We start from the raw sequence: 17,807 nt of genomic DNA on the forward strand, positions 1-17,807 counted from the left end.
AAGCCAAGGCCAAATAGTACTAGCATGGGGTCAAGTTCCTGAGGCACACTCTGCCTTTGGGACTAATTTGGGTGCTGAGTAGCTGGGCAGGTATTTGAATGTTGCCTACAGAGACCTAGAGGTCTCAGGATCCTATTCTTCTCCCTCGGATCACCTAAAATGGTAAGAATTTTCCAGGGGGATTAAGGTTGTGATCTCTGGGGAGGGGAGTGGACATCTGGTAGGAGTCCCGTCCGTATTAATAGCCTCCGTTTAAATGTATGTTATCAAATGGGGCAGCTCCTTATCAGCCAAGAGACTGTGAACTTCATTACCTGAGGGGCTGCTGCTGACTTTGGGCTGCTTAGTCATGGCTTTCCACAGGCACACAGGTAAAGCTGACGTGCTACCAGGTGTCGTGGGAATATGCCTGGTAGATGGGAAGGAAGGTTTTGCTGACAGTCTCCTGCACCAGAGAAATAACTCTTTTGAATTCAGTCTGAAGCCTCAGCAATCTGCAGCTGTAACTCCTGATGGCAAAGGGGCTGATAACCAGCGTGGGGGGATTGGTGCTGGGAGCAGGGGGGTGGTGGTGGCGTTGTTTATTTTGTAAAATGCATTGGATGGTAAGTGCTATTGTATCTGCTCCTGGTAAGTGCTGCTGTGGGAAGGCTGGGGCTCAGCTGCTATTTGAAGAAGACTTAGTGACAGTGGGGAACAATGCTCCTTCTTACAACAAGCTTATTGCAGTGAGCAGGGAACCCAGAGCTGAGGGGAGCCCCACGTGTAAACCCCAGAGGGTTTGCTCTGCTCTGGTGGTTTTGCAGTTACTCCCCCTTCTCTGTGTTTGTCTTGTACATCAGATGGGCTGACTCGCCAGTGATAGGAAAATCTGAACTTCTCCTTCCCATTAACACCGACAGGAACCTTGAGATCATGTTTTGCATGTCCCCACGACATGCAGATGTGTGGTGTCTTCCCATCCCAACTAATCTCCTCTAGCCTTCCAGCTGAAGACAATCGAAAGCTCTTTGGGATTTTTAAAAGTCTATCTGACTCTTAGAAGCTGTTTTTGTGTGTCCAACGTGCATTTACAGCCCCACACCATAATGATGACGGCAGTGCCATTGCATCTCTTGATGAGATCAAAGGGTGGACGTGCTTGGGGAGAGATTTGGGGTGCAGCTGCCATGGGCACCAAAGCGAGCTGCTGCCCACTGGGAACCAGGAGTGCTTGTGAAACTTGGGAACATAGAGCCTCCTCAGAACTGGGGAGGAAAGGCACAGCACTGCTCAACTTCGTGCTCAGCCTCCCAGGACAGGGCATAAGCAAGGGGCTGCTTGCACAGCACGTAACTGCTTCAGATTTGCTTGTGTGATGCAGATGTACATTATGCAAGGTACCTTTCTGAGTAAAATTTGACTTCTGTGTTATAATTTGATGTAAGACAACACTTGTTTTTTAACTTCAGTCCACAAGACTGTCTAATGTAGCGTCCTTTCAATGTCTTCCAAGCTATACCTTTGTTTTCTTTCTCACCTTCCTCAGTTCCCTGGGGCAAGGACTCACAGACTTGATGTTGTGCTGTAATACAAAATGCTGAGGAGTCTTCTGAGCAGAAGCTGTGGTTGGAGGACAGCAACCACTCTGGCACTCCACAGGGAGCCCCAGTCCTGGGGACAGTTGCAGGGGTACCATAGTTCCTGCTCTGGGGGTGGGGTGAATCCTCCATAACAGGAGGAAGCTCAGATTTGGCTCCCAAGGGCACCTGGGCATGAGAAGGGCATCCAGCTGCTGAGGTGGGCGCAGATCTGTGCATAGCTGGGAACACAGCTGAAGAATCTCAAAGGTCAAAGCTTAATGCAGCCACAGAGTTAGTTACTGAACAGGATTCTTGCTTTAGCTGATCTGGTTAGTTTTGAAAGGTTTGGACTTCACTGCTTAAACTCTGCCTAAGTACTCAGCCTTACTTGAGGCAGTTGTGCCTTGTTAGCCTTAGCTGAGCCCTGTATTGAGTGCCAAAGCAATCCTTGGGGGAAGTGTTTGCAGGGCTGGAGCAGTAGTTTTTAATAAATAGCACATCCGTACTTCCCTGGGGAACTGTGAAGATTTAATAATGATTGGGATGTGCTCAGACATGGTGGCAATAGGACCGTAGGGAATGTTTTTGGCCACCGCCTGAGGAACTTGGAGCTGTTCTTGTTCTAAATAAAGAAGCTTCCATTTTATCAACAGGCTAATTTTTGAATTATAGAGTACGAGAGTCGCACGTGCCCCAGCCTGGCAATGGGAGAGCAGAGTTCTCCACTCAGTACTGCCAGCCCTCCCAGCGAAAATAACCTGCAGGAGTTTTCTTTCCTTCTTTCTTTCCTTTGGCTTTGCAAACGTTTGTTGTCCAAGGCAGTGTGCCAGTGTAGTCCTGAGTGTCACTTTGCATTTCGGATTAACAGGACCCTTTCTTTAAGGGTTTCCCTGGTATTTATAGCAAACCATGCAACATTGCACAGAGGAATGCTGAGAATGGTAACTCAGGTGACAGAGCAGGGGATGCCAGGACTGAGCTGGAACAGGCGGGTGTAGCCAATCCTGGCAGTGTGGGGGCTGTGTGCTCAATCTGCTGAGAAAAATAAAATTGATGGAGAGTCAAAAAGCAATTGCTCTTTTTCTTCTGTATGCAACTGTGGGTAGGGCACAGGGTTAACAACTTCAAGCTCATCTTCTTCCTTAAGTGACAGAATAATCTGTAAAGTATAAGTACAGTTTCTCTTGTTGTTTTTAGAGACCACACTTCAAGTTCTTCCTGGGTAGTTTATCACATTTAAACATACTCCCCAGAGACATTAACACATATCCTGTGCTAAGTGCTTTGCTTATCAGCTGTGCTTCAGCTCCCTTTGCTGAATGCTTTGGTTTCATTTGCCGTGCAAACCGCTGCAATGTTGCTCTGGGTGTGTAACTGAACTGGGATGAACCAGCCCAGGGGCGACGGGAGACAGAAACCCAGGGAGGGGCAGGGGGTTGTATGAATGGAGTAGCTTTTGTAGGATGGCACTTCTTGGGTCTGTACCCTCTCCATCCCGACCTCGCCATGCTGCAGACAGCCCTGACACTGAGCCTGACCCAGCCCTGTGACAGCTCCACCGCACAGCTCAGGATGATTTGAGGTGCGTGGCAGCCAACAGGCCCCAGATGTTTGAGATCTCTGGAGGGTGGAAGTCATGGTTGTCCAAGGGCTGAGGAGCTGCTTTTAAAAAGCAGAAGATGCTCCCAGGGCACAAGTGGCTAATTGGCACCTCTGTGGTCAGGTAAATGTTAGGGTTGTGTTCCAGTGGATCTTTGTGCCAAATACCCTGATACTCGAGAAGGCCACTGGCCTGGCCATCTGTCCTCAAGCTGTAGCCAAATCCATCAGGGAGCTACATTTAGACAGCACCCTGCCAGGGCTGGTGGGACAGGGACACCTTGCTTAGAGGGGGATTAGTTTCTGGAAGTGTTGCTATATTTTTCTTTATCTCTTATTCTTAATGGGGGTCCTCCAGGCTATTTAAGGATGGGCATGTACCCCTCTCCCCTGCCACCTGTGCTGTCTCTTTTCACCTGTTCCTCTCCAGCAGAACATCCTCCAGTCTGTCCATACTTTTCTTATGTTTTCTAAATCCCATTCTGTGGCCTCAGTGACAAGCTGAAATGGGGTTTGCATTAGTAGATGTCCTCAGGGTACATTATTCTCCTGGAGCTAAACAAGAGACACTTGACCAGGCTGTCAGCTTGGAGTTGCTGTAATTTGGTGTAAAAGTACAGCCAAAGAAACTGTGTTCAAATAACTCCCAAGCTCAACCGGCTGCATTACTGATCTTATTTTAAGCACAGCACTGTGAAAAGAAGCACAAGGGTTCAGTGCTTCGGGGTCTGGTGGTTAGCTTGGTGAGTGCTTACTCTGAGCCCTGAATTTTGTGTTGCTGTAGCATAGTTGTGAATCCACAGTTGTGAATCCACAGTTGTGAATCCCCAGTTGTGAATCCACACCGTATGCTCAACAGCTGCTGCACCACTTCCATGGGGAAGCAAGACAGTGGGCACTAACATAAAGGCTACAAGGAAGTAATGATTTTTCCATATACCCAGTGTTTCATGACTTGCCTATTTTTCAGACAGTAAAGATAGGCCAGGGTTAATATACCTGGAAACTCTGGAAAGTTAAGCTGTGGGGACCGGGTGCGGCTGGAGGGTGAAGTGGTTATTAAGCAGATAAACAACTCCAAAAGCATGACCTGCTGCCAACCAGGCTTTGGAAGATGTAATTATTTTTATACAGAGCACAAGAAATATCTGCTCTGTTTACCTTCTGTGAGAGGGGACAGGAGGTCTGAGGGGAGCAGCTGTAGGACACTAAATGAAGCTGAGCTCTGAAGAGTCCACCAATGTTTGCTCCACTTTGGGAGAATGACCTGGTGGTCCCAGTGCATCTTCAACTGGCCTGAAACCCTGTTCTGCCACACACTGGTGGCTTTTGGGGCTCTTGTGCACCAGCCCCTGGATGGGCTGCTCCTGTGGGAGGGTTGTAGGATGTGGTCTGGCTGACATGGGCTCTGGACATAAGCCCGGGTGAGCAGAGCCCATGAGCAGGCAGCATGTTTGCTGTGAGAGTGTGCTCAGTGCATCCTCACTGCAGGCAAGGGGACAGAGGTGCCTTTCCTGGGTCTAGATCAGGAATGATTCTGCTGAGGGCAGAAAGCTCCTGGAAAAACTGGAAGTAAATGCCTACGTACGAGGGGGGCTTTCTGGTGGGTGAGGTGGCACGAGGCAGGCAGATGCTGGCCTGGCTGCACGCACAGCCCAGCTCCAGGAGCCAGGCCAGGCCCAGTGTGAATTTGTCTGTAACTCCAAAGATGCTGTGATAAATGTGCCTCACATTAGCGCGTGATGCATTACATGGGAGCACAGGATTACGTTACTCCCTGAGCCATACTTTTAAGATTATGTGTTCTGGTTGAAAGCAACCCTAAACCTGAGACGGGGAATGTTTGCTGTGGACTCTGTGCAATTGCATTTCTTCCGAATTAAACCCACTTGCTTGCTAAAGCTCTGCAGAGCTGGTGGTGGCTCACATAGTTTCCATGTTTCCCAGCTGTTTATTTGTTTCATTTGCTTGAACTACCTTGGGGTAGTTGTCAGCAGGACGTGGCCATCCCCTGGCCTTGCCAAGGCAGCATTTCCAGACTTTGGTTCCCCTATAGAGTGCAGTTCCTGCCAGCTCAGACTCCAGCCTACCTCTGTAAGTTTTAGGGGAAGGAAAAGGGTGTGAACTCAGCCTTTAGCTCTGCTGCAGCCTCCCCATGTCTCCAGGACTCATGGGCCAGGCTGGCCCTGGTCGGGACCTGGTGGGTTGGATGTGTGCCCAGCCGGTGAGGTTGAGCCCTGCAGCTGGTGACGAATCTGGAATCACTGGGGTGGGCAAGTGTCCATGAAAATCTGTGTGAATAGGTCCTCAAGGTGTAACAGGGCAGACCCAACAGCACCCTGGGGCTGAGGATGAGCCCGACGGGGTCCCGCTGACCCTTCCTTGCTGTGAGGGCACAGCTGGGAGCGACACACCCTCTCTACACCCCAAAACCCCCAGACACTATTTCAGTTTACAGACACTGTGCTGAGGCTTGGAGCAGCATGGCTGGAATGAGCACCAGTTGTACAAATCAGCTCTGTCAGGAACAGGCACCAAAGCAGCCCCCAAAACTCCAGGGCTGAGTGGATGTTCTGAGGTGAGGCCACGCAATGGAGGCAGCAGCAATTTGTATGGCCTGAACATGTCCTCTCCTTCCTTGCTCTGTGCTGGCACTGCTGCTCCATCAGGAAAAGAGGACGTTTCCTCTTGGCAGCCCCCATTGCCAGACCATGGCCATAACTCCCATCCGGTTGCTGATGGTGCAGAAAGTTCAGGGCTGTGTCCCAGGGTGTTGGCCATGAAGGGAAACAAGGGCTCTGCAGGGCTGGGGCTGTGGGAGAACGAGCCGGGATGGAGCTGCCTTTCCTGCCGCTCCACAGCCTTGTGTAACCCTCTACACCCCACCCCTGGAATCGTCCCAGGCCAGCTTGGATGGGGCTTTGAGCAACCTGACCCACTGAGTGGCATTCCTGCCCATGGCAGGGGGTTTGGAAATTGATGATCTTTAAGGTCCCTTCAAACCCAAACCACTCCAGGATTCTCTGAACCCTGCCAGAGCCCTTGCAGTCCCCTCACACGAGTGTTGGTGACTTCTGCTGAGGAAGAGTGTATGGAAATGGAGGGAACTTTCAGCACGAGTGGTTTGGGAGGCTGAGGCTGGGTGTGCAGGATGGGATGGGTGTCTGGGGAGAAAGCATGAGTGTGCATCTCTGGCCAAAGTGGAAAATCCTCTGGTCAAGAGCCCCCACACCCGTGGATGTGCTGGATCCCTGGCCATGGGCCTTGGCAGAGCCTCGCTGGCATGAACTGAAGAAGCATCTTTCCATGCAGGGAGATATTTTCCTGTTTGTTTTTTTTTCCCTTATGATTTTATATGTGAAAGCCTGGTGAAAAGAGGCAGCTGGAAGCTGCACAACTATCCAGCACAAAAGGCCTTGGAGGGCTGCAGCTGGCTGAGGGTTCGGGCTGGAAACATGGAAACTATTCCGCTCTGCTCTTGTTTGGTGGTGATTTCTGCACACAACTGATGTAGTGCCTCAGCCAGGGCCTTGCTGAGGCCTGCAGTAATGAACTAAGGGACTCTCGGGGAGTGATTAGGTGTCATTACCCTTGCTTGATGTGAAATATGTAAATACAACAGTCTAGCGTCCTTCCTGTTAAGAAGGGGAAAGGCTGGTGTGGGACTCAACAGCAACTGTGCTCCCTGAGTGAGCAGCCTGTTTCTGAAGGGCTGCACCCTGTGGAAGGGACACATGGCTGGAGCAGTTTGTGAGGAACTGCAGCCCATGGGAATGATTCATGTTGGAGAAGTTCGTGGAAAACTGTCTCCTGCTGGAGTGACCCCATGCAGGAGCAGGGAGAGTATGAGAAGGAAGGAGGGGCAGACAAACTGTGATGAACTGATCATTGTCCCCCTTCCCCACCCCTCTGAGCTGCTGGAGGGAGATGGTAGAGGAATCAGGATTTAAGTTGAGCTTGGTAAGAAGGGAAGTGGCAGGGGGAAGGTGTTTTTAAGATTGATTAAGCTGCTTTCCCCAACTCAATTCTGTTTTGCCCATGACAGTAATTGCTGAGTGATTTCTCCCTCTCCTTAATCCGACCCAGGAGCCTTTTTCTCTCTCCTGCCCAGCTGAGGAAGGCATTCAGCCTCCCCGAGTGTGATGGTTCATTGGCCTAACCTAGACCCTGGAGACACTGGGAAAATGCCAGTGCAGGTGGCAGAGAGGTGTCGTGTTTTCTAACTGCCTGAGCCGCATCATAGAAAAATTGCCTTAACAGTGCTGCCACCGGGGCTGCTTTCTCTACCAGCAAGCCCTCGAGGAGTGTGACACCACCACATGCTCATTGCTGAGCCATCCTCCTCCTGATTTGCACAGCCCCAAGAAGCTGGAGCAGTTGTCAGGGGTGCAGTGCCGTTCCCTCACCCTGTGTCCCCTTGCAGGGCCTGGCAGCAGTTACACCGTGGGCACCATGTCGGAGCGCTTCGACTGCCACTACTGCCGGGACCCCCTGCACGGGAAGAAGTATGTGCAGAAGGAGGGCAGGCACTGCTGCGTCAAGTGCTTCGAGAAGTTCTGTGCCAACACCTGCACCGAGTGCAAGAAACCCATTGGAGCTGACTCCAAGGTGAGTGCTGATGGATGATGAGAACGGGCAGATGCTGATGAACCCTCCTGCTTGTCTTGCTGGCTCTGGTCTGTTTGTGAGCTACCGTGTGAAAACGAGTTCTTTGTGGGTCCTGTGGCTGGTGGGCCATGTGCTCCTTGGGCAAAGAGCCAGTGACACTGGGACGTGCAGAGGGATGCTCATGGTGGGCTGCTGTGGCACAGGAGCCAATTTCAGGTTCTGGATTCAGCAACAATTCAGCTGCAAATGCTGAGTTGCCCTGAAGAGAGAACTGCAGGTAACCTGCACAGGACCTACAAAAACTAATCTGGGCAAAGCACTGGGAAAGCCAGGGTCTGATGTCGTCAGTTTGTCAGATGTTTATTACTTCGTGTTTATGGCAGTAATAATGTACACCTGGACTAGAGGGAGTATGACAACCTGAGAAGCACACACTTGCAGAACTTCAAATCTCAAAGCTGTTGGTTTGAAGCAACCTCTGCCACCCTCAAAAGTGATTGCGATTGTGTCAGTGAGTCTGGTTAAATGTCCTTCCCTTGACTGCTTGCAGAGGAGCTGCAGCTCCACCCACAGAATCAGACAGCGCTTAGGAACAAGGAATCTATCCTTGACTGCCCAGGCTGATGAGCCAGATGCTTGGCTTTAGGGCTGCTCAGTGACAGAGACAAGCTTATCGCTCCCTTTCTGTTTGTTCCAGGAGCTGCATTTCAAGAACCGTTACTGGCACGATAATTGCTTCCGCTGCTTCAAGTGCTACACGTCCCTGGTCAACGAGCCCTTCATGCTCCGGGAGAACAACAAGGTCTGGTGCAGCAACTGCACTGCTACTGAGGATGCACCCAGGTGTAAGGGCTGCTTTAAGCCCATAATTGCAGGTACTGGTGCCAGTGAGAGGGGTACAAGGGCCACATTCTGCTCCAGCGCATAACCAGGGGGGTTTATCAAGCTGTGAGGCTGCAGTTGTGGGTATGAGCATCACAGTGGCAGACAGAACCACAAAATAGTGTAAGTTTTGACTGCTCTCACCTGTCCATTTTATTCAAGTACTGAAAAGCTTCTTTGCAGTTAACCCTCGTGTGATAATTAATAGTTAGTCTTAAACCATTTCTACCAAAAGCTTTGCTCTCTAAATCAAGCTATTAGGAGGCTCGGGCACCTGGTCTGACAAATATTTTAAGAAAATCTAGCAGCCCCTGGCTAAAATCAGATACAGAAATTAACAGCTTGTCTCTTGTCTACATTCCAACTGAATTGTGAGTGTAAGTATGGACAGTTCTTGCCCATAGATAAGTTACACTGCACAGGGTGAGGGTTTGCCACAGGCCTGAAATCCCACGTAACAGGTTATTTCTATCTATTGCAGGAGACCAAAATGTTGAGTACAAGAAGATGGTCTGGCATAAGGATTGCTTCACCTGCAGCCAATGCAAGCAAGTGATTGGATCCGGGAGCTTCTTCCCCAAGGGTGATGAATTCTACTGTGTCTCCTGCCACGAGCACAAGTTTGCCAAGACCTGCGCTAAATGCAAGAATGTGAGTCCTTCCCCTTTGCAAAGGCAGCTGCCAGAACCGGCTCTTGTGTGTCTTTTGGAAGCTGGGAGGGTAAACCAGAGACAGACCATGCTGAAGCTATACCAAGGCTTATGTTCTGTCCTTGAGATACTGGTGCCAGCAGCTGGTGGAATAACAGAAGAGCTGATGGTTCCTGTACATTATGGGATCTGGGCAGGGTCTGTTGGGTTATCTGACGGCAACAGTGCAGAAAGCAAGTGGGCACCAGTCTTGCACTTGCTTTGGGGATAATTTAAGCTCTCTAGTAGGTCCTGTGTATTCAAGAAGTGAATGTTTTACAACTTTTGCAACTGGTCAGTGTAGAATTGCAGTTACTGCAGGTAAAAAAACCTATTGTTGAAAATGCCAGGTACACAGGACTTTGGGCTAGAGAAACTCAAGGGAGCCGCACAATTTAATTTTGATGCAAACTTCTGACAAGTTCCTCTCCATGACAAAGCCTTCCTTCCCTCCACCCCATGTCTGTGTCGCCTCTCTTTCTCCCTGCTGCTTCTAAACCACACCTCTGCTCTTTGCCTCCCAGCCCATCACTTCTGGAGGCCTCACTTACCAGGAAAAGCCTTGGCATTCCGAGTGTTTCATTTGCTCCAACTGCAAGAAGCCACTGGGCGGGAAGCGCTTCACAGCTGTGGAGGATGACTTTTACTGCGTTGAATGCTACAAGGAGTGCGTGGCCAAGAAGTGTGCTGGCTGCAAGAATCCTATCACAGGTATGTTGGGTTAAATGCAGCTCGAAGGCAGTGGGTGCTTAAGGTCAGAACAGTGATTCCCAAAAGCCACGGAGCCCAGAGGCGGGTAACATCAGAGCAGCTCTAGTAACCCAAGCTCAACCCCAGCAATTTACAAGTGATCTGACTCCAAGACACGTGTTCTTGCTGGATGGAGTTTGAGCCAGTAACTGAGCTCTTCACCCTTTGCATGCCTCAAATTTACCTCCTTCAGAACTCCCCCAGCTACAAGTGTTCCCACCTGTATCCTAGTTTGAGACCCTTAAGTCTAAAACATTCTACTGTCCCAAAATGACATTTGCTTCGCTTCTGATGTATTTTACATTTAACAATTACTGGATTACAGAGCTCAGCCCTGAAATGTGGGCACTGTCCTGCCAGTCCCACGAGACTCTTATGCCATTCTTCATTTTAGAGCCAGGATCTGAGACCACATGTCCTGTCCTTGCTCTACATCTTTCCTTCAGCTTGACTGCTTCTTGGAGCAAGGATCCAAGAGAAAAAGCTTCTTGCAGAGACAAGCCATGCAAGCCTTATGCTAACTACCTGTTTCTACAAGAAACATCAAAAGATGCATCAAAAAACCTGCTTCATTGGCCACTTTGACTGGTACTTGAGGCACACACTGTGGCCTGCTAGCCTAGAGAAGCACAGAAGGGAGTAAGAAGGGGATCTGCTGCTTGGTGGGCTGACCCAGCCAAGGCAAAGCTACTATCGCCGTCCTATAATTGTGTTCTCTCCTAGCAGGATTTGGAAGAGGAACCAGCGTGGTTAACTACGAGGATGAATCCTGGCACGATTATTGTTTCAAGTGCACAAAGTGTGCCCGTGGTCTGGCCAACAAGCGCTTTGTTTGCCATAATGGAAAAATTTACTGTGCTGAGTGTCCCAAACGACTGTAATGAGCAGACAGCAAGTGCTGTAAGATGGATTTTAAAGCCCTGCTTTCCCAAACAGTCCTGGTAAAGGAGCAGGTTTTTGCATGTTGAGAATTTTATCTGTTTCCATTTTAGTATAAGAACTAAATTAGCCTCAATATACTGGGTTTGACTTTTGAAGCTCCTGCATACAAGAGCATGTAGCCTTGCAAAAATCTAACCTTGTTTCCAAGTAACTCTTAGTGTAAAGGCTTGAAATGCTGTTGTTAGATTTAGCATTAGAGATCCACACGCTACATCATCCGTGTGTGGCTTAACTAAAACAAATCTAGTTTTAAACTTGTCTGGTATACGTTTAAGCTTGGCACTTAACTGAAGTGGGTTTGACAAGGCATGAACCTGGGATACAGAGATACAAAGATTGCACCTGGGATCAGAGGGATTCATTATTATGCTTTTACAAGTACAGGTACACAACATGCACTACACCATTAATAAATAATCATTAAATACCTTAGCTTACCCTACCACACCAAATTGCAGCACATGTACTGAATGGCTTCATCTTACTTATAACGTTTTGGCAGTGCAATTTAGCTTAGTTAAGGTTCCATAAACTTGTTTTAGTCTTGATTTCCGCATGGTTTGTCCAAAAGTTTTGCTCATCAGCTTTTTTTATATCATTGTTTAAACAAGGCTGTCTATGTACAATTATTAATCCATTAACAAGTAGTAAATCTTTCACCTAAAACATGCACATGCATTTACAAGTGCCTTAAAAATAGCTCAGACGACGATAGCTCTCCTATCCTATCAGTGTATGTTTTGTGATTGAATAAAAGTAAGACTAGTGCCTGCTTGGAGTCCTACAGTCTGGAAAAGTTTTTTCTTTTTCATTTTGCCATCTTACATGATTGACACATCTTAAGGCTCAGCTACTGAAACCAAGTCTCATACACTGATACTGGCAAAGTAAAGAGTCAGCTGTGCTGTCACTGCACCCTTAAATATCTGAGGACCAAAGCAACAATTTCCATAAACTAATTAATTTTTTTAATATATTACTGACACCAGACCATCTGCCAGGAACAGCCTGTGTGAAAAAGCCCTTTGGAGAACATATGTACAGCCACTGATCGTGCACAGATCTACAACCCTTCGGCAACCTTAATGCTGGTTTAAGGTTGGTGGGTTTTTTTTCCACAGTACTGAAATACAGAAATATTTTATCAATTGGATGCTGCTCCAGCCATTCCTTTTCACCTACCAACAAAGAAGCCTTGCCTTGCAAGAAAAAGGAAAGGCAGCATCTTGCTGTATTCTTGCTGGGCACTGCCCCACTGTGGCCACAGAGCACTGCTGGACTCACCCTTCCAACACAGAGATGCTGGTGCTGCAAGGGAAAAGCAAAGGCTGACAGGGAAAAGCAGGTTAAAGAATTCAAGAGTTATGAACACGCCATCATACATATGAGCATGTACAAACACAGCAAGAGCTGAAGGTGTTAGTGCAAATACCCTCCCACCCACACAGATGCAACTGCCAAGGAGGCCTCTAGTTTGGGAATGTGCAGTTGGGAGTACTTAGAGCAGCAGCAGGGTGCATCTCAAGGCAGGTCAGTAGGGCATGGGGTTGGAGAGGCCTAGTAAGGTCATGTTTAGCATTACAAAATAAAGCATTGTTCAACTGCAAAGTTTATTTAACAGTGCACACATATTTACACAGAGCTGTATCAGACCATTCAACAAATATCAGCACAGAAGAAAATACTGGCATCTTTGTTAGAATGATTGTCTCTGCCAGAACAGAACAGCTATCATACAAAAATACAGTTTTCCTTTTACCTAAGGCACTGCTCTAAAAGTCTAAAACAGTTCTATGGCATTTCTGAACAGCAAGAGGGAGAGGGCTGAGGGCTTCTGTTGCAACCGTGGTGTTGAGGAAAGAACAGGTGTAGTTCCAGCAAAACCATTTGCATTTACCCACTGCAAACAGCTGCCATTTGGACGAATCACTGGAATTGGAGGATCAGCCAGTGGTTTGTAGCAAGATTTGAGACAGCTATTCTTTAAAGTAACCACCTATCCAGTCTATCTTTACAGGAGACATCAGAACAAGGCTGCATTATTACTTTTAGTAGCAATTTTCAGAAGATGCTTCGTTAATCTCTTCATGCTGTAAAAAGCAGGCAAGTTTGGGTTAAATAGATTATTTAATGCAGGCTTTAGGGGAGGGGAAATATATATGCAACTTGCAGCCATTGTTACAAAGCTGGAACTGATACACTTAGAATAATGAACATGAACAAAACATGACTTCAATGGTCTAATACTGTTATGTACACAATAAAATAATACTTCCATAAGTGTAGATAAATAAGTAAATCAAAAGGAAAACATTTTTTAAAAGCATGACACATTAAACTGCACTGACAGACATATCTAGGGACTTGACATTTTTGCAATACATTAGTGCACATGCTGTAAAATGTTTTGATGTTTGCCAATAGATTAAAACATATTAGTGATGGTACAACACCAGATTTTGAAACTGTCAAAATTTTCACATTAGATAAGGAATTTTTCTTCTCCATTCAAAACTGAAGATAGTCAATTCTGCATTTTTAAATAGCACATGAACTAACAAGCAACAACATTTTTCTAGACATTACAAAGGGAGTTCAGCTTTAACACACACTGAATGAGTCTTTTATTTAATCAAGGGCCATTTTAGAAATATGCAAAGTCTGCAGCTAAGAGGGGAGCCTCCAGTAGCCTGCTGCTGTACATGATACTGATAGGGAAATAAAAAAACCAAAAGACTCAAGCAGGTTACTGTAAAGTCTGTAAAAGGGAAACAAAGGATATCTGAACTAGGAAACCTTATCTAACAATGAGCTAAACGAATGGAAAAAGAACATGAGCACAACAGTTTCCCTGAAATGTTTCAAGGTGCAAATTAGAACTTTTTCATCCCTCCCCTGGTGTTTTTTGCAAAGTTGAAGATGGATAAAGGTAAACAAGCAGCTTTTCAAAACAAGGCCTTCGGTACTTGAGAAAACACTGGATTACTGAAGTGCAATCAGATTATTTCCAGGTCTCTAGTGTTCACAGTTCTGTCCAAAGAGCAAAGAGAAGAAAACATTTAACCATCATAACTGTGTGTATGCCACATGCATCCATCATCACTGTCAGAGTCTACATCCAGGAGTGAGCACAGAACCACTTAGACACTTATGGTCCAAAACCAGCACAGTAGGGGTAGGGGTTTCTTTCTTTTTACAGGAATGTTAGTTTTCAAAGTTATGTACAGAATTCTTAAACCATATTAAAGTCTAAACATTTTCAAGTTCAAAATTAGAAGGCAACACTTTCTTTGCTAAAAAGTTAATGATTTTGCTCACAACAAAATGTGATCAGCAGAATCCCATTAAATCTGTCTATTCCCATGGCCCAGTTAGTCTTGGCCATGAGGGAAGCCTCGATCAGGTTGTGCCCACAGGACTAAAATTCACAAGACGCAGAGTGACAGAGGAGACTCAGGAAACAGTTCAGTCTAGAAAAGTGCTACACTTTAATCAAACAAAGTGCTACACATCACTGAAAGAAAATGTGGATAGCAAGGCTCATTTCTTCCACTACCATTCATTTCACTGATCACACAGTCATTTATCTCATGGAAAGAGATCTCCTGCTGTGAATATGACCACTTGGGGTTTAGCTCCAACACCAGGGAAGTCTAGTCTATGTTACATAAACTACCTTCCTGAAGCCTCTCTGACACACTATGCTGTACTGCATGAAGGTTTGCCTTCCCAAGTACATGTGGCTTGAGATGCAGCCCTGCTTCTTTCAGGAAATTCAGAGAATTTTGTGTGTGTACAGCTTTATTATTCCTCTCAAAATGTAACACAACTGTCTGTGGAACTTCAGGTTGGTGCTACCTGCCTCAGTGAAGTGAAACTATTCTACAGCTAATACCTTGCTAGACTTTGAGGACACCTTGTAAGACCACGCAGGTCAGCATCAAAAAGTTACAGAACATGCCTAGGAGTGGAAAGATCTTGCCTGTAGAGTTACATCAGACACCTTTTAAACTGTTAGTATCTTCAAAAGTAACATGTGCCATTTAAGATATCTCAGAAGAAGCTTAAAGTACAACAGATGAGCTTCAGTGCTGGTAGGAGATACTGGAGCTTCACAAGGGCTCAGTTGTGTCTTTGGAAGAGCCTTAATGTTGGGCCTTAACAAGTCCCTAAAAAGGCATTGATTGGTGACTCCTTTTGACAGAATTCAAGTTACCAGCACTAAAGAAAGAGCTTTCCCTCTGGTCTACACATTGGAAAAAGTGCCTTGAAAATAAGAAGCTGTAGTTAAGGCAAAGAGAGCAAAACGCAAGGAAGTTAATTGCCTAGGCAGAGGAAGAGACAGACAGGGAAGTCAGCTTGGATTACCTGATGAAGCATCTATAGGTTTGGTCAATGAATTCACTGCACCATCTTCCTCAAAAGCCAATTTGGGACTAGGAGGTATTGTAGCAGCATCATTCAAGTTTTGATTACAGTTACCAGCAGAGATGCTGTCCGAGCTCAGTTTGGTTGACTTGGAATGTACTCCAACGTCAATGAACTCCTCGAAAGTCCACGAACCAGATTTTCCATTAAGATTCTGAATAAGTCCAATTGTATGATCAGCTTCATTAACACCCAATTTCACTGAGTCATCGATAACCACTTCTTTTGCAGGATGGCTAGAAAAGAAAAAAAGGACACTTGTATTACAATTTCTGCACGTTTAACCTTTAGATTTATTCCAGGCCAAACAATTAGCAGACTGAAAACTCTGCAATGCACTGAATGTCCTGAAGGGCATTTCCAGACAAGCTCCTCCAGCTGCCACACAGGATGTCCCCTCCAAGAGCCAATGGGGAAGAACAACTCACCAACACATACCAACTTTTTACTGTACTAACAGCTCTCAGGTAAGGCCTGGCTGCAGAAATTTGATATAAGAAAGCAACAAGTTTAAAGCCCTGAACCATTAAATCCCAATTTTAGTAGTGTGCATGTCTCCTGTTTTTCTCCAGCTGTGACTTTTCAGGCACAAAACTAAGCCTCAGAAGACCAGAAATATTTAAAAGATTCAAAATCTAACCCCAAATCATTGATCAGCTTTCATTCATTCTTTGAAGAATCATGAAAATGTCTTTATATTCCATCACTGGAGGAATGAGATTAATTTATCATCACTTTAAAAAAGTGTTCACAATGTCACTTCTAAGTCATTAGCATTTAGATGAGCAAATGGAATAAGCATCAGAGGACAGATTTTCCAGTAGCTGACAGAAATGCTTTATGTTCAAAAAGATAAAATCTGAAATACCACAAAAACCATTTCCCACCAAGGGAGGCTCTTGTGTTGTATCTGGTGTTTCAGCATAACGTTGTTCTAGAGCTTTCCTGTAGGTTATTCTTCCTTTTCAGTGTTATCTCCCCTCCCTCTTGTTTAATGTTTTGTTAATGAGAAGAACCCCAAGCCATTTCAAGGGAGAAGATTTCAAGCCAATGCCACTCTTTATAAGGAACACTGCCATGCTGTAACACTGGCTGTGTCTCACTTCTCAGCAAAGCCAGTACTGTTAGCATGGTGCCATCTAAACAAACAATTATCCTGAGCTAACTGTTCTGTGTGAGGCACTGAACTGACAGCACACACACACCACATGTCTGGAGCAAGGCACAGACACACCAAAAAGCCAGTGGGGTGCAAGATTTGAGGCAAAGCTACAGACAGCACTAAATTTATTTTAAATGCAGAGATATTTTTTTTGTGTGAGGGATAACTGCTCTGACAGTAAAGCAGCTGCCTACACAAACTCACCTGGAATCCTTTAGTTCACTAACAGACAGAGACCCCTCATCACTTTTCAAGTCGCCTCCATTCATGAACACTTCACTGGCCTTCAACTCTGACTCATCTTGTTCCTCAGATTCTGCTGAGATCAAGCTTTGTGCAGTCTCTAAACAACCCTCTGCTTCCCCCTTGACTTCCTGGAGCAAGTCAATGCCATTGAGCTTTCCTGAAAATGGGGGAAAAACAAGAAATAAATTAAAAAGGAGAGCTTCAGTAACAGAATGGTTAGAAGTGTCAAAATGACCTTTCCTAGCTAAAACTCAGGGCACTGGGCTTCAATAGGTTCATTTCTCTATAGATAAGCTGCCTATAACAACATGAAACTCGTTTTTCATCTTTAAAAATCTACTTGTAAAATGAAAGTTGCCTCCATTTCATTCTCAAATAATTTTGACTGTTTCTCTGTCCAAGCAGAGAGCCTCCCTGGCATTTCTGGGACTGGTGTCTCAGACCACCACAGTGCTGTTACATGAGTGACTTTTTCAACAAAGCTTAGACATTACTGAGAGACCCATTGCTACTCAGACCTGACTCATCCACAGTTTCCTTACCTGGTTGATCAGTCTTCTCAAGACCCAACTCTTCCTCCTCTTCAATATCCTCTCCCTCCATCACCTCTGAGGCAGATTTCCCTTCATTCTGCAACTGAATTGCCGGAGTGTTACTTGGAATAGCTCCCCACCCTCCAGCATTTCACAAAAGGCTCAATCACAGTTCCCACACAGGACGATTCTGTGCCCAGCAGGGAGGCCACACAAGTCCAAAGGCTCACAGACAACCAGCTCACCCAGCAATAAATGTTCTACTGAGCCAGAGCCTGTGGGACCCACTTCCACCTCCTACCTATTATTCCTGAGTTCTTTCTCCCCTCATTTCTCCAAGGTGTGTGCTAAATTTTTATTGATTTTCAGCTATATGAAGACTTAGATCTTTGAATATTCAGAGAGG

General features: G+C 46.3%; 2 protein-coding genes across 11 annotated transcripts in view; one reads left to right on the forward strand and one right to left on the reverse strand.

The window, feature by feature from the left end:
- Positions 1 to 240: 240 nt before the first annotated feature.
- FHL1 (four and a half LIM domains 1) lies at positions 241 to 11,810 on the forward strand. Of its 2 annotated transcripts, none has more exons than XM_027687370.1 (6): positions 241 to 371; positions 7,585 to 7,769; positions 8,467 to 8,644; positions 9,133 to 9,302; positions 9,865 to 10,051; positions 10,814 to 11,810. In XM_027687370.1, exons 1-6 carry the CDS (start codon positions 350 to 352, stop codon positions 10,969 to 10,971), a joined length of 900 nt encoding a protein of 299 aa, XP_027543171.1. In that variant the 5' UTR covers positions 241 to 349; the 3' UTR covers positions 10,972 to 11,810. The 2 variants fall into 2 exon arrangements, with proteins under 2 accessions (XP_027543171.1, XP_027543172.1); XM_027687371.1 differs by having other exon boundaries at positions 244 to 371; positions 10,817 to 11,810.
- An 813-nt stretch (positions 11,811 to 12,623) lies between these two features.
- The window catches only part of MAP7D3 (MAP7 domain containing 3), a 45,880-nt gene continuing 40,696 nt past the window's right edge, over positions 12,624 to 17,807 (reverse strand). For 7 of the 9 annotated variants that reach the window (XM_027687367.1, XM_027687369.1, XM_027687368.1 and 4 more), the window contains 3 exons: positions 17,411 to 17,504; positions 16,827 to 17,025; positions 12,624 to 15,696 (listed from right to left, as the gene is read on the reverse strand). In XM_027687367.1, coding sequence (XP_027543168.1) covers positions 15,387 to 15,696; positions 16,827 to 17,025; positions 17,411 to 17,504 — 603 coding nt within the window. In that variant the 3' untranslated portion in view covers positions 12,624 to 15,386. The remainder of the gene's footprint in view (positions 15,697 to 16,826; positions 17,026 to 17,410; positions 17,505 to 17,807) is intronic. The other 2 variants (XM_027687362.1, XM_027687361.1) reach the window with 2 other exon arrangements.

Source organism: Neopelma chrysocephalum, unplaced genomic scaffold, assembly GCF_003984885.1.
Source record: "Neopelma chrysocephalum unplaced genomic scaffold, ASM398488v2 Primary Assembly neopelma1_73b, whole genome shotgun sequence".
Classification (NCBI taxonomy): Eukaryota; Metazoa; Chordata; class Aves; order Passeriformes; family Pipridae; genus Neopelma; species Neopelma chrysocephalum.

What these genes read in the sequence shown, in the direction of transcription:
- FHL1 (XM_027687370.1), top strand. Translation starts at nt 350, where the DNA reads ATGGCTTTCCACAGGCACACAG. An exon ending in GGCTTTCCACAGGCACACAG is followed by an intron (nt 372 to 7,584) that starts GTAAAGCTGACG and finishes GTCCCCTTGCAG; the next exon opens with GGCCTGGCAGCAGTTACACC. An exon ending in CCTGCGCTAAATGCAAGAAT is followed by an intron (nt 9,303 to 9,864) that starts GTGAGTCCTTCC and finishes TTTGCCTCCCAG; the next exon opens with CCCATCACTTCTGGAGGCCT.